We start from the raw sequence: 14691 nt of genomic DNA, 5'->3' as shown, positions 1-14691 counted from the left end.
TTTTTATTTTTAAAAAAGCACTTTATAAAACTCTAAAATCTATTTAATAAAATTCAAATTAATCTATTTATCTATTTATTATTATGAATTTTTAAATAAAATAAAATCTAATTAGACAAGAATTATTAATATAAAAATATTTATTAATTGATACATAAAATAAAATAATTATTTTCTAAAACTCTACCGCAAATTAGCTTTTATTATGAGTTTTTTAATAAAATGAAATCTAATTAAATAAGGATATATTTAAAGCAAATAAAATAATTTCTATTAAACTCTATCACAAATTACATATTTTATTTTTTTTAATAAAATTAAATCTAATTAGAGAAAGAAATATTCAAAGAAAATAAAATAATTTATATAAAACTCTATCACAAATTACATATTTTATTTTTAATAAAACTCTATCACATTAGACAAAGATGTATTTAAAGAGTTTCTATAAAACTCTAACACAAATTACTTATTTATCTATTTATATTTAAAGAAAATAAAATATTTTTTTAAAAGAGTTTATATAAAACTCTAATACAAATTACCTATTTATGTATTTATTATGAGTTTTTTAATAAAAGAAAATATAATAACTGGACAAGAATTATTAATATAAAAAATATTTAATAATTGATATAAAAAATATAATAATTTTTCTAAAGTTGTACCTCAAATTATCTTTTAGTATGAGTTTTTTAATAAATGAAAATAAAAACAAGCTATATGTGGATGTATTTAAAGAAAATAAAATAATTTCTATAAAACTCTACCACAAATTATCTTTATTTTCTATAAAACTCTACCACAAATTATCTTTATTTTCTATAAAACTCTATCATATTAGACAATTATATATTTAAAGAAAATATATAATAATACATATAAATAAAGTATAAAAGTGTAAAGATTTTAACATTTAAGTATTTATTTTTTAATATAAAAAATTATTAATTATTTTAAAATAGAACTCTATCACATATAACCTATGTATTTATCTATTTATTATAAGTTTTTTAATAATAAAAAAAAATATAATTAGATAAGGATATATATAAATAAAATAAAATAATTTTTATAAAATAATTAAAAAGTATATAATTTTTTTTTTATTTTATAAATTACAAAACATTCATTACGTGCATAATATATATATATGTATATATATGTGTATATATATATATATGAGGTTCTAGCATAGTATAAAATACTCCAATAGTCTTTGGGTTTGGGTTCTCTCTTTTTTTTCAACAAAATCGCTGCTGCTGCGAACATGGATTCTTCTGGTTCTAGCAGTGGTTCGAACTCTTTTGAAGAATCTGATACATGACCGAAGAAAGAAATACCTCATTGCCACGAGTTGTACTATGACGATGAAGACGAAAAGTAGAAATCCAAAGTCTCTGATGAAGACGAAGTTGTCCCTGATATCGGCAGTGATAGCGAAAGCGAATCTGATGGGTATGGAGATGGGCTTTGCGGGATGACCAAGAAAGAGTATCTGGAGTACTATAAAGCTGTTGGAATCAGCGATGTAAGTGTCTCTTCGATTTTCAAGCTAATGCCGTCAATTGTTCGTCTATATATATATATATATATATATATATGCCCTCAATAGCAATTTGTTTTAATTTTCTTTGATTTGATTTCATAACGATTTGTGGAATTTCATAGACTTCAAATTTGGAATGATTGCTGCTTTGCTATTTTCTTTTATTAGTAAAATTTGATGTGTATGGTGAGGTTTTCTCATTACTTGATTTGAGGAGATGAAACAGTGGAGATATATATTGTATGGATCTATATGAATAATGTCAATAATTTATTGTCATTTGAACTTCTTTGTTTTTGTTTTCTCTGAACTGTGATTACACCTTAAGTTTCTATAGCCAATTATACTGGAACATCAACGTAAAGCCCTCAATAGTTAATCTGTATATAAATATATATGTATTGAATGTCAATAATCTATTGCATGACTAAATTTTATGTACATTACAGGGGTTTGATGTTCCTGAATTTCCCCAAACATTTGCATTGGGTATCATTATTCCATTTCTCAGGCCTGGTGTGGAGTTCACGGATCACCGATCATTTAAACAGCTTAACAGATGTTTGAATTTAGCAGTTGATAATTACAACAGAAGATACGTGTGTAGTTTTATTTTTACCATTTGTTTATCCTTTTGTGCAATAAATTTCAATTCTTTTTAACCCTTCTTCTATATTGTAAAATTTCTTATAGGATGCAAATTACGAATTTGTGAAAGTTGTGAAGGCAAACTCGATGACTGTTGGTGGTTTCATATATTATATTACCTTTGAGGCCAAGGATAGGATAAGGATGACAATCCTGTGGAAACCTTTGAAGCAAAGGTGTATTTGGGAATTACGGATACGGATGTCTTGATATGCACGCGTAAAAAAGTTACTATAATCGACCAAGGTAAAATTAATTCAGTAACTAAATACCAATTTATTTTAATGTTCTTTGATTGATTTAATGATTATTTGTGGTATTTGATAGACTTCAACTTTGGAATGACGGTTGTGTTTGGTAGTAAATCCTATGTGTAATACCCACAAAAGTTTAAAATTGATTTTTAAAATAGTTGAGGGTCAAATGATTAATCTTGCGAATTTTATACTATAGTAGTATATGAGTAGCCCTACTGTAATTAAGAATTTGGTATATAATAGTAAGTTAGTTTATTTGAATTTGTCAGATTAATTTAATTAATTTAAAATTGTTTTGATAGATTAAAGTGACATGTAATTTACAGGAAACCAATGACTTCAATTATCAGTGTTTTTAAGCCCCATGAATAATAATTGACTGCTTAACAAGATGTAATTATTGTGTGTGATTGGCTGGAAATTGTCTAATGAATGAGGACTAAGCTTGTTATCAAATTTGGTAGGTTAAATATAGAAAGCATAATCAATGCAAGTATAGGTTGAGGTATTGATAAATGAGTAACTGGATGAATATATCTATAGGTATATGAGCAGATTATACATGTGCATATGATTATATGAGGATTAGTATGATCAATTTCTAACTCTCAAGAAAACCTGTATTCAGTATATACACATAAATTGCATAGAGGGTTAAAAAGGAACTTGTTGTCAAATTCGATTTGGTTGCACGAACTTGCAAAGGAACACAAATTTTACTCAATAACTTGATTTTTGAATCCATTTTGAATTGCCCATAATTTAAACACGTAGTTGGTGGTCGAATTTGGGTTTGAAAAGGCTGGATTGCAAAATAGGGTTCATGGGTGTAAATCTGATCAGAAAACAAATGGGGAAGAAGAGGAACAGTGAGCGACGCAAGTCCATGTGCACTTGGAGGTGCGTGGGGCGTGTGAGGCTTCGATGGGTGGTGGTTTGGCAGCATAATGGACCTTCCTAACTCCACATGCTTAGGATAGCATGATTGTACCCTCTGATCCATCTGATAATTATTTATAATTAATAAAATTTAGAGAAAAATAGAAATAAGTTTTAGAAAATTTCATAAATTACCAAAAAAAATATTGTTGGTAATTCTAAATAAAAATTTACTTAATCAAGTAATTTTAGACTGACTCTAGGCTGTTTAATAATATAATTACCCAAAAATTGGTACTTCTAAATGCAAAAGTCGAGAGTATGGGAAAGCAGTAAAGACACAGGTATATAAGCTAAATCTGGATGATGAATTTTAGATATACTCTTCCTCAGTTTTGAGTTCATGTTTGGAATGTTAAGTCTCAGTTCACGTTTGGAATGCTAAGTCTATAAGTGCAAAACACTCTACCTAAATGGCAGATAATGCTAGTACAATTGTAAATGATATATCAGATGGATGATTACACTTTTGAGGATGAGAAAAATGCTTGAGAATGCTTTGAATGAAGGTTGTTAAAATCGCGATTCTAGTTTGTAGAATTGCACGATTCTACGATCATAGACCCCAAAACGAGTTAAATTGCATGAAAATCGCTCTTTTGGGTAGAATCGTATGATAAAATCGTAGAATCCTACGGTAGAATCGTAAGATTCTACCGATTCTATACGATTTTATTGTGTGCCTTGTTTTTTTGGGCTTATACACTGTTTTCATGGGTTGGGCTCTTTTAATAAGAAATCCCAATGATCTTGGGGCCCAAAACAGTAAAGATAAAGATGAAATTATGAATTTGGTGAACATTGAAGACTCAAAATTCAGTTGCTCTTCGACATCAAGCGTTTTTTTGGTTTCTTAGTTCCTTGTTCAGATGTTCCTAATTGATTTATGCATGGGTATTTCTTGATCAGTTGTACTTTTGTTAATTTGTTATGTTTTTGTTCTTTTTATGTTTTCGGATTTAAATTTGATAATTTTGTTAAGTGTATAATGTTTATAACTTTATGTTATAATTCAGTAATTCATATAGTTAGTAGCATCTAATTTAGAAGCACTAGCATCTCTCCCAGTAGTTGGTTAGCTACCTCTCATTTTGTTTTGGGATTCTTCTTGTCAGTCGTCCTAAAATTAGGATTCATTTCTTGTCAATAAGTAATAATTCTTTTCTTTTTTTTTTTCTTTTTTTTTTTTTTGTTATAAGTAACGTCTAATAAGTTACAAGTTATAATTCATATCTAATTGAATTGATGTTGAAAGTTTGAAAGTTGATTAGTTGAATTATTTGGATATATTAGTAGCACTACATTCTCTTATACATCATTATACTTGGAGTGGTACTTCTCTACAGGTTTTGTGTTTTGGACTAAGTTTTGTGTTTTGGACTTATTATAGCTATATCTATTAGTTTGAAACGTTTTTCTACTAGTTTGCTAGAATCTTACTCGATCCGATTCTATGGAGCCCCCAACGATCCTACGTAGAATCCCGATTTTAACTACCTTAGTTCACACTACTACTTTAGGTTAGAGTCGGAGGGGATGTCGGGGACAACCTTATGATGATTATTATGCTAAATGTGGGTATCCAACTTAACCCGCTCAAACAAATTATTATTATTTTTTCCACTGATAACTCTCTCTCTCTCTCTCTCTCTCTCTCTGTGCCTCACTCTTCAACTTCCTATATATATAAATTTATTAAAAAAAAAATAGGACACGAACATGGTAAGGATACAATAATAATAATATAATTTTATTATATCTATGATTCTATAAATATATAATCCCTGAAGATCTAAATTTCCTCTTATTTTCCTATGGTCTCACAGCAACCACTGAAGCAATAATCATTCTTTTTTTCAATCCATTCTATTCTCACCCTCTCTCTATATTTGTCAATTTGATTATGTACATACATACACATATATATTTATGCATTATGTGTTTTTTTCTCTCTTCTCTCATTTATGATTCTATAGAAATAGCGAAACCGGATGACGATTTTGGATAAGTATTTCAAAAATTAGATGTGCATGATTAATTTATTTGAATAAGAGATGATGCCATCATAATGTATGTAATTCTAATATGATTTATCGGACTCTCAAATTATGTATAATTTACTCTTCCTGTAAACCACTGTTCATAGTCAACTGCCGTGTGATTGTCAATAAACAAAGTCTCGTTTTGGCTCCTGAACGTATTTGTTACATGGTGGAGTCATGGAAGACCTTATAATGACAAACATAAAGTCTTCATTTATTATCTATCCCCAACAACCCAATTCCTAGAAGTAAATGACATGCACTAGACAGTTGATTTTCTTTTGTGTTCTTAATTCCATAAGATCAAACAAATTAACTTAAAACTATTACAATTTTTTATTATCAAATTAAAATTATTCTGTTATTCATCAAATTATATTTTACTGAATATTTTTTTAAAAAAAATTAATGAAAAAAATAATTTTTTTTGATTACGTGGGAACTCTGTTTTAGATTTTTTTTTTCCCTTCTAGTTATTGTTAAATTTTAGTTCACATCATCTCACATCTTTATTTTGTATACATCATACATATCGTATATATAAATTTATAAAGATAATGATTTAGAGTTCAAAAGTCTGACAATTTTGATTAATTTATGTGAGTAGACCTGATAAAATCATAATTTTTACTCAATTTATAATAAGAATAGTAATTCCTATTAAGATGATAAGTAGTCAAAAAATTAGACGTACATGACTAATTTATTTGAGTAAGAGATGATGTCATCGTAACGTCAATAATACGTAATTTACTCTTTATGCAAACCACTGTTTATAGTTAACTGCCGTGTGATTGTCACTAAACAAAGTCTCAGTTTGATTCCTCAACGTATATGTTAAGTCTTCATTTATTATCTATACCCAACAACCCAATTTCTAGAAGTAAATGATACGCACTAGAGAGTTGATTCTCTTTTCGTTTTTAATTCCATATGACCAAACAAATTAACTTAGAACGATTACAATTTTTGAGTATCAAATTAAAATTATTCTGTTATTCCTTCTGCTTCCTCCCCACTCCCATGGACCCACTGCATAATAAACTTGGTGTGTTGTAAATAGTTGATCGATAGGTGGTTTCACGCCGTTTTGCTGTTGTTTTGCCAGATCTATTCCTGTATGGCTGGTTTTCTATCTCAACGAGGTGGATCTATTATTTTGTCTCCAGCTAGATCTCTGATCTATGTCGGGTTTTGTTATTCCCGCTTTCTTGTGCGGGGTTGGGTGGTTTTTCCCTCAGTCGGCGGCGCCTTGTGGATGCAGCCTTGGAGTTGTTGCCTTGATGACGGCTTGACCTTTGGGTCACTCCCGCTTGCTGCTTTCCTCCCCTTGGTGGTTTTTGCTATTATATGTTAGTTTGTTTCTCAACAAATCTGGAGCCTGCTCTTCAGTTTTTTTCTTTTATTGTTTCATGATTTGTTTGTCTTTGTATGGCCATTTTTGGCAGTTTTTGTAGATGTTGTATGGTTATTTTTCTTGCCAGGTTAAAAAAAAAAAAAAAAAACTTAATTACTTGTATGACGTGTGTGGGTACGAATGATTGGTGTATTGAATATGCTTCTTTGCCTAATATCTTAGGCTGTCCTTTTCTAATTGATTGCCTTGCTGTATGTGGTCCAGTAACGTTTTGTGTTCAGTTTCTTTCAATCCTTATTTCTTTTTCTATCTTTTTCAGTACCTACTGTGTTAAGATATCTTTTATTTATTATTGGGCTGGGATGCATACTTGGTGGGTTATTGTGTCTTTCTGGATCTTTTGTGGGGATATTCATATGATAATGGAGATGGATCAAAATCTTTTGGCTCAATTCTAAGGCATGACTTTGACCTAAATAGAGAAAGAGCCAATCATGTTGACGGTGGAAGATACAACTCAGAGTGAACAGATGTGTTGTTCTAGTTTATTTGGAAAGGTGTGGGCCTCTAAGACAACGATGATGGTGGGGGCTAAGTTTACTTTCGGTAACCTTTTTAACAATTTGTGGCCTAAAGATAAGCAGCAGGAGTCTCTTGCTAAGAGACTACAAGTATTTAAAGTTGTGAGGAATTTGTTTCAACTAATTTTTCCTGAGGGTGGTGTTAGTCAATGCATTCTTGCTGGATGCCCCTGGCTCTTTAATGGCCATCTGGTGGTTATTAAGGAATGGGAAGAGGGTCTGTTGTGTTCTGTTACTCCCTTCCAAGTCTATTCATTTTGGATCCAACTTTTTGATGTGCATACCAATCTGTTGTCTGAAAAAGTTGGGCAAAGAATTGCTACTTCACTCATTACACTTATGTTGTGTTTGGGAACATCGAATTGGTGCTCTAAATTTAAAATTTGAGAAAATTTAGTTTAAAATTTTAACTAAATTTCTTTCGATTCCAAATTATCGATTATGTGCTTCAAAATATAACATTAAAATTGCTTAAATTTTTAAATGACAAGTCTAATTTTACCATGAGAACCATGGTGGTGAAATTATCTTACTAAATGAAATGCAATAAGTATGACAACAAGAAAGAAGTGACCAGAATATGCAAAACCCTTTATCAACTAATAGCAGTAAATCATGATATGTGAATTGAGAATCGTATTCCTAGCATACCATTCGGAAAAAAAAAAAAAAAAACACCCACTGTATTCCTAGCAATTTGGTATGCTCCAATATCAAGAAAATAAGTACAATGAGCTCCGAATATTATTATTAATGTTTGCCATATGAATAAATATTAACTCTTTAATTCATTGTAACAGCATTGGGATATTCCAGATAATTGATTGGCCCTAAGTGATTGGCCCTAAGGACAAGTGCTTCCAAACTCTCCATGTTATATAGATTCTCATACAGATACAAAAGTATCAACATTTTAGTGATTTATTCATAAATGGTTTTATTAAACTATTTTGAAATGTGATGGTTGCAATAATAAAGGGTTATCTCAGTTGAGTGATAATTTGGACAAGCAACCAAATCTTTGCTTACAGGGACCTTATGTTGAGATTGGACGATTAACAATGAATTTATACAAGAAACTTGTGGGAATCAATTCCGTAAGATGGATTATAGAGAAGACTTTTTAGCACTTTCTAGGGTAGTTGTTATACTTGTGGAGAGCTTGGACACACTTCCAGGCAGTGTCTTAAAGCAGGGCAGGGACAGAGACAACATGTGAAGTCAGGACAGAGTGTATCAATACCTTTACCCGCTCCACAGATTCAGGGACAGACATATCCGACTTTACCAGTACCGCCATAGCCTCAGGGATGGACACTGCAGTAGTTACATTATGGCAGGGTGTATAACCCCATGCCATAAGATGTTCAGGCACCTCAGGCTGTAAAGGGTATGTTTCTTATTCATGGTTCACATAGTCATGTTTTATTTGATACGGGTGCTACACACTCATTTGTATCTAAATCTTTTGTTATTTTATCTAGGATGACAACTCGAGTATGCAATAGACCTCAGGGTATTTCTACACCTTTAGGCAATACTGCCATTTTACATGATAGGATGGGCATGTGACACTAGATATTGGTAGACTCAGATTTTTAGCCAATCTATTGATCCTGGACATGCACACTTATGATATGATACTTGGGATGGATTGGTTATTTCACTACCATGCCCAAGTTAATTGTTATAATGGGTCTGTTGTTTTTACCATACCTGGTCAGGATACGTACGTCGTCGCTATGCCACGTTCTAACGAGGTTGCTAGTACTTATTTGTTCTATGTGGAGGAGGAAACGAAGGAGGAGATTACTGTGTCATTGGACAACATACCAATTGTACAGGAGTTTCCGAATGTTTTTCAAGAGATTCCAGGGTTGTCTTCTAGTTGAGAAATAGACTTTGTGATTGACTTAGCTCCAGGTACTACGCCTATTACTAAAGCACCATACAGGATGGCACCAGTTGAGATGCAAGAGCTGAAGGATCAAATTCAGCAATTACTCAACTAGGGTTTTATACGTAGGAGTACTTCACCCTAGGGAGCACCAGTTCTTTTTGTGAAGAAGAAGGATGGTTTACTTCGCCTGTGTATAGATTACAGGGAGTTGAATAAAGTTACTATTCATAATAAGTACCCTTTGTCCAGAATTGATGATCTTTTTGATCAGTTGAAGGGAGCTACATACTTCTCTAAAATTGATCTACGTTCGGGATATCATCAACTTCGGGTTAAAGAGAAGGATGTTCCTAGGATATCGTTTCTCACTAGATATGGTTCTTATGAGTTTTGTGTTATGCCTTTTGGATTAACTAATGCACCAGCAGTCTTCATAGATCTAATGAACAGAGTCTTCAGGACTTACTTAGATCAAGTTGTTATCGTCTTCATTGATGATATTTTGATTTATTCCAAGTCGGAGGACGATTATGCTAGACATCTTCGCATAGTGTTGTAGACGCTTTGTGAACATTAGTTGTATGCCAAGTTCGAGAAGTGTGAATTTTGGCAGCGGGAAGTGGAGTTTCTGGGTCACGTAGTGTCAGAAAGGGGAATAGTAGTAGATCCAGCCAAAGTTTCAGTAGTGGTCGAGTGGGGACAACCTACTTCACCTATCGAGATTCAGAGTTTCCTCGGATTGGCAGGATATTATCATAGGTTCATTCAGGGGTTCTCGAAGATAGCGGGACCACTCACTCATTTGACTAAGAAGAATGTACGGTTCGTATGGGATGAATCCTGTCAAGAAGCTTTTGAGGAGCTAAAGAGTAAGTTGACTTTTACACCAGTTCTGTCTACTCCGCAGAGCGGGGTAGAGTATCTTGTCTACACAGATGATTCATTGCAAGGTCTTGGGTGTGTTTTGATACAGGAGGAACGACCAATTTCGTATGGATCTCGTAAACTTAAGCCTCATGAGCTTAATTATCCAACATATGATTTGAAATTAACAGCTGTGGTCTTTGCCTTATGTATTTGGAGGAATTATCTGTTGGGAGAATCCTTCAGATTATTTAGGGATCACAAGAGTCTATGGTATTTGTTCACTCAGCGGGAGCTGAATATGAGAAAACGCTGATGGTTGGAGTTTATGAAAGACTATCATTTCTCAATACAGTACCATCCATGGAAAACGAATATGGTGGCAGATGCACTCAGTCGCCGACCTTATGCGAGTCTTTCTGCTTTATTCACCATTGAATGGAATGCTTTGAAGACAGTTAATGAGTTGTTTGATACTTTTATGGCATGCATGGTAGTTACACCTTCTATCATTCACAACGTTCTGAAGGCACAACTCACGGATCAGTAAAGCATTGACAAAGTTACAGAGATAGTTTCTGAGGAGGTTCTATTTTACTATGTTGGGACTGATGAAGGTTTGAGGTACAAGGGATGTTTAGTGGTACCTTCTATTGACGATTTGAGGAAGGATATGATGACTGAGACTTATCATTCTGAGTTTTCTGTTCATCCAGGAGGAGATAAGATGTATTAGGATATGAAGCGACAGTTTTGGTGGGCAGGTATGAAAAAGGATATTGTTATTTTTGTCTCTCATTGTAGTACTTGTCAGATGGTCAAGATTGATCATCAGAAGCTGCCAGGAGTTCTACAACCACTACCTATACCGGAGTGGAAATGGGAGAGCATTTTTATGGATTTTGTGGAGGGATTGCCTAATTCATACAAGGATCACAATTCCATTTGGGTCATAGTTGATAGGTTGACTGAATTAGCTCATTTTTTGCCTATTCGCACTGACTTCACTTTGGAGCAGTTGGCAAGATTTTACATTACAGAGATTGTGAAGTTACATGACATTCAGTCATCTATTATATTGGACAGGGATTTGAGCTTTGTGTCAAGATTTTGGAAGAGTTTTCAGAAGGCTTTGGGTACAAAGTTGCATTTTAGTACTGCTTATCATCCTCAGACTGATGGATAGACCGAAAGGGTTAATTAGATTATGGAGGATATGTTTCGTTCGTGTGTTCTTGACTTTAAGGACCACTGGGAGGATTATTTGCCACTTGTAGAGTTCGCCTATAATAATAGTTTCCAAGACTATTGGAATGGCACCGTTTGAGGCATTGTATGGCCAACTATGTCGACCTCCTGTTTGTTGGATGGAGGTCAGAGATAGTAGATTTTTGGGTCCTGAGTTTATTAAGGATACTTTTGAAAAGATCGCTCTTATTTGGGATCGCATGCATACTGCCCAAAGTAGGCAGAAGAGTCATGCTGATCGTCGTATTCGTGCATTGGAGTTTCAGGTTGGGGATCAAGTTCTCCTCAAAGTGTCTCTTATGAAGGAAACAATGCGCTTTGGGAAGAAAGGGAAGTTGTCACCGTAATTTGTCGGTCCATTCGTGATTACGGATCGAGTTGGAGCTATGGCATATCGGTTAGCACTTCTGAATCATTTGGATCGTGTGCACAATGTATTCCATGTGTCCATGTTGCGAAAATTTCTGCGAGACGAGGATCGCTACCAGCATATCGATGTTGGGGAGATTAAGTTGCAGCCAGATGCAACATATTTGGAGCCACCGTGTTGTATTATCGACCGTCGGGATCAAATTCTTTGCAATAAGGTTATCCTTTTAGTTCGTGTCCAGTGGAGGCACCATAATGAGGCTGAGTCTACTTGGGAATGGGAGGATGTTATTCGCTCGCAGTTTCCTAAAATAATGGAAGAAGGTAAAAGCGAATTCCGAGGACGGAATTCCTTTTATTAGGGGGCAAGAATGTAATACCCCTAATTTTAAAAGGATAGTCTCAGTATTTTAATTAATTGTTTTATTGTATTTTTATTTGATTATTTAAATTATTTGTTTTTTTGTTTAATTGTTTATTTATTGAATTGCATTAATTTCTTATTTGTTTAATTATTTAATTTGATTATCTGCTTTCATTATTATATGTGACATTTTTAAATAAGTGTTTGTGGTGATTAAATATTTAAATTCATGTCATTAGTTTTTATATGTTAATTTTTTTATGAATTTTCGTAGATTAAGTTAGCCGACTTATAATTAGGTTGGAATTAGAATTAGGTTTTCATAGAAGCCTATATATATATATATAAGTTATGTATCTGCAAAGGGTTTTAGAACCCTATTCACGAACAGTGAAGGCAGAAAGAGAGAACTGAGGGGTTTAAGAAAGAACTGAGAGGGAGAATTAGGGTTTCGGCCATAGATTAAAGATCAGAACAAGGATGAAGATGATTGCTTGTGGTTTGAACCAGGAGCAACAGAGGTGATTAACGGCAGCTAAGAAATTGTCGGAAAACTCAGAGACGGCGGTTCACAGTTTTAAAATTGAAACCTAAAGCAAGTTCCTATTCTAACTCCTTCCCTTAGACCTGTGTTCTGTGCATGCTATATAGTCTCCAGGGATTAAATCAGACTTTAAAACGGATGTTTTATGCATATTAATTTAGACTGTAAACTATTTTATGTTTTGCTTAACTGAAATTATTTTATTGCATAAACTGTAACCGATTATGTTTTAAATTCTTGTTAGCAATTTGTACTAAAATCCGATGAGTTTTTGGAACCTTTGGGACTTAGATTGAACCCTAAAAATCTTAATAAAAGCAATACAGAGGGTTCTGAACATTGCCGGAGGTGAAAAAGATGAATAGGAGGAAGGATACGGCTCTCAGGGAGAGAGAGCCGGCTCTCTGAGGGAGGGAGCCGGCTCGCAGCCTTATAGAGCTGGCTCCCACTTGTGGGGATCCGGCTCCTATGAGGTAAGAGTTGGTTCTCGAAGGTTGAGAGCTTGCTCTTGCGCTGGAATGTGTTGAAGTTGGTTTTTAAGGTTCTATTTAGCCATTTGGTGTTTTCCTAAGTTGATTAAGTTTCTTTAAAGGATTTAAATAACTGCTAGGGACATAGAAAACTTCTGGAAAGTATGATTAAATTAATATGCCGAGGAATGGAACAATATAAAGTTAAATAAAAAGCCTGCATGTTGAGTATTGAATGGTTAATATAATTGCTTACCGATATTTAGCAAATCTTCTATGCATATTAATAGTATTAATCATGTTTCAGCAATGTTATAAGCGTAGTTGATTATCTGAAAATAATTATGCTTAGATTAGATTAATTAATGTTTTAATTTAATATATATTGCATCAATTATTAGACTGTTTGGTGGATTATATGCACCGGTATTGGACGGTGGCAAATTAAGGATGAATTAGTTCAAAATACTAAGTCCTACCTATTCTGAAATAAGAAATGGATTAACTATAAAAGTTAAGTCTTACTTAAATTGATGATTAAATTTATCATTTACTACATCAATTATTTGATTTGTGAATTGTATGCACCGGTATGAGACGGTGGCATACTAGGGACGGATTAATTCAAAGTACTAAATCCTACCTATTCTGAAATAAGAAATGGATTAACTATAAAAGTTAAGTCCTACTTAGATATATGTAAAGCCAATAAACAGTTGAATGACATACCTTGTTTTAAAGGGACTTTATATATATATATATGATTATGGTACTGTGATATAAGCTTGAGTCTCAGGATCATGGTTAGGGTGCGTATATTGCCTAGGATGGATAACTGGACATAATTGTTGTTCCTTGGTAGGTCTAGGTACACATGTCCACGTTATGTGCGATTTTCATGTTATCTTTACTCAGACTGAGACAGACCTATGGGCTAGTGAGCGTCCTATAGTGTGTATTTATACATATATGGACTACTTTAGTTATTGTTGAGATATCTAGGATGTATCTGCGTATCGGGTCTCTGCATGGACTATAGTAGAGACAGTCACTCACTCCTCCGACTACGTAGAATTTCCTTTCATGTTTTAGTTTTGAATTTTATTTCTGGACTTTACTATATTTTGGGATTTTATTAGGGGTCCTTTTGATGGATTCCTGAGTTGTACGTATTGAAGGTTTTGGAAAGTTTGGATTATATTATAACTTTTGAGGATTTAATAATTAGAATTCTTTTCAGCCTTTAATTTATTTCTTAATTTTTTTATATTCCTGCTTATTTACATATTAATTGTCTGGTATCCCTCGGATCTATGCTTGGACTTGATTATCCATGACTCTAGAATCGAGGGATATCACATTCCAACTCAGTATTTCTCATAGCAACTTGAGCTCTCAAAGTTGAAATGGTCTGCATTGCCATCTCTCTCTCCATACAGTTCCAATAAAGTTCTCTTTGAACTTCATTGTGTTGGGGATCAATCCATCTAAAAAATCCACAACATCTCATAAGATAACTTCCACATCCATAAAATTTGCGCCGTAGATTTTCATGTGTT

At 33.1% G+C, this 14691-nt stretch overlaps 1 protein-coding gene across 1 annotated transcript; it reads left to right on the top strand.

Annotated features, from left to right (window-relative positions):
* Positions 1-1229: 1229 nt before the first annotated feature.
* LOC132267521 (uncharacterized) lies at positions 1230-2662 on the top strand. The gene is made up of 3 exons (XM_059768676.1): positions 1230-1531; positions 1999-2148; positions 2243-2662. Exons 1-3 carry the CDS (start codon positions 1481-1483, stop codon positions 2405-2407), a joined length of 366 nt encoding a protein of 121 aa, XP_059624659.1. The 5' UTR covers positions 1230-1480; the 3' UTR covers positions 2408-2662.
* Positions 2663-14691: the final 12029 nt, after the last annotated feature.

The sequence above is a fragment of the Cornus florida genome, unplaced genomic scaffold (genome assembly GCF_030987335.1).
Source record: "Cornus florida cultivar Cherokee Brave unplaced genomic scaffold, ASM3098733v1 CherokeeBrave_3.0.0_Hap2_Chr07, whole genome shotgun sequence".
Taxonomy (NCBI): Eukaryota; Viridiplantae; Streptophyta; class Magnoliopsida; order Cornales; family Cornaceae; genus Cornus; species Cornus florida.
The sequence above is the reverse complement of the archived record's forward strand: the minus strand, read 5'-3'. Positions and strand labels throughout refer to the sequence as shown.

Coding starts and splice junctions, on each gene's coding strand:
- LOC132267521 (XM_059768676.1), top strand. CDS start 1,481: ATGACCAAGAAAGAGTATCTGGAGTACTATAAAGCTGTTGGAATCAGC. Junction 1,532..1,998: donor AAGCTGTTGGAATCAGCGAT/GTAAGTGTCTCT, acceptor TGTACATTACAG/GGGTTTGATGTTCCTGAATT. Junction 2,149..2,242: donor ATAATTACAACAGAAGATAC/GTGTGTAGTTTT, acceptor AATTTCTTATAG/GATGCAAATTACGAATTTGT.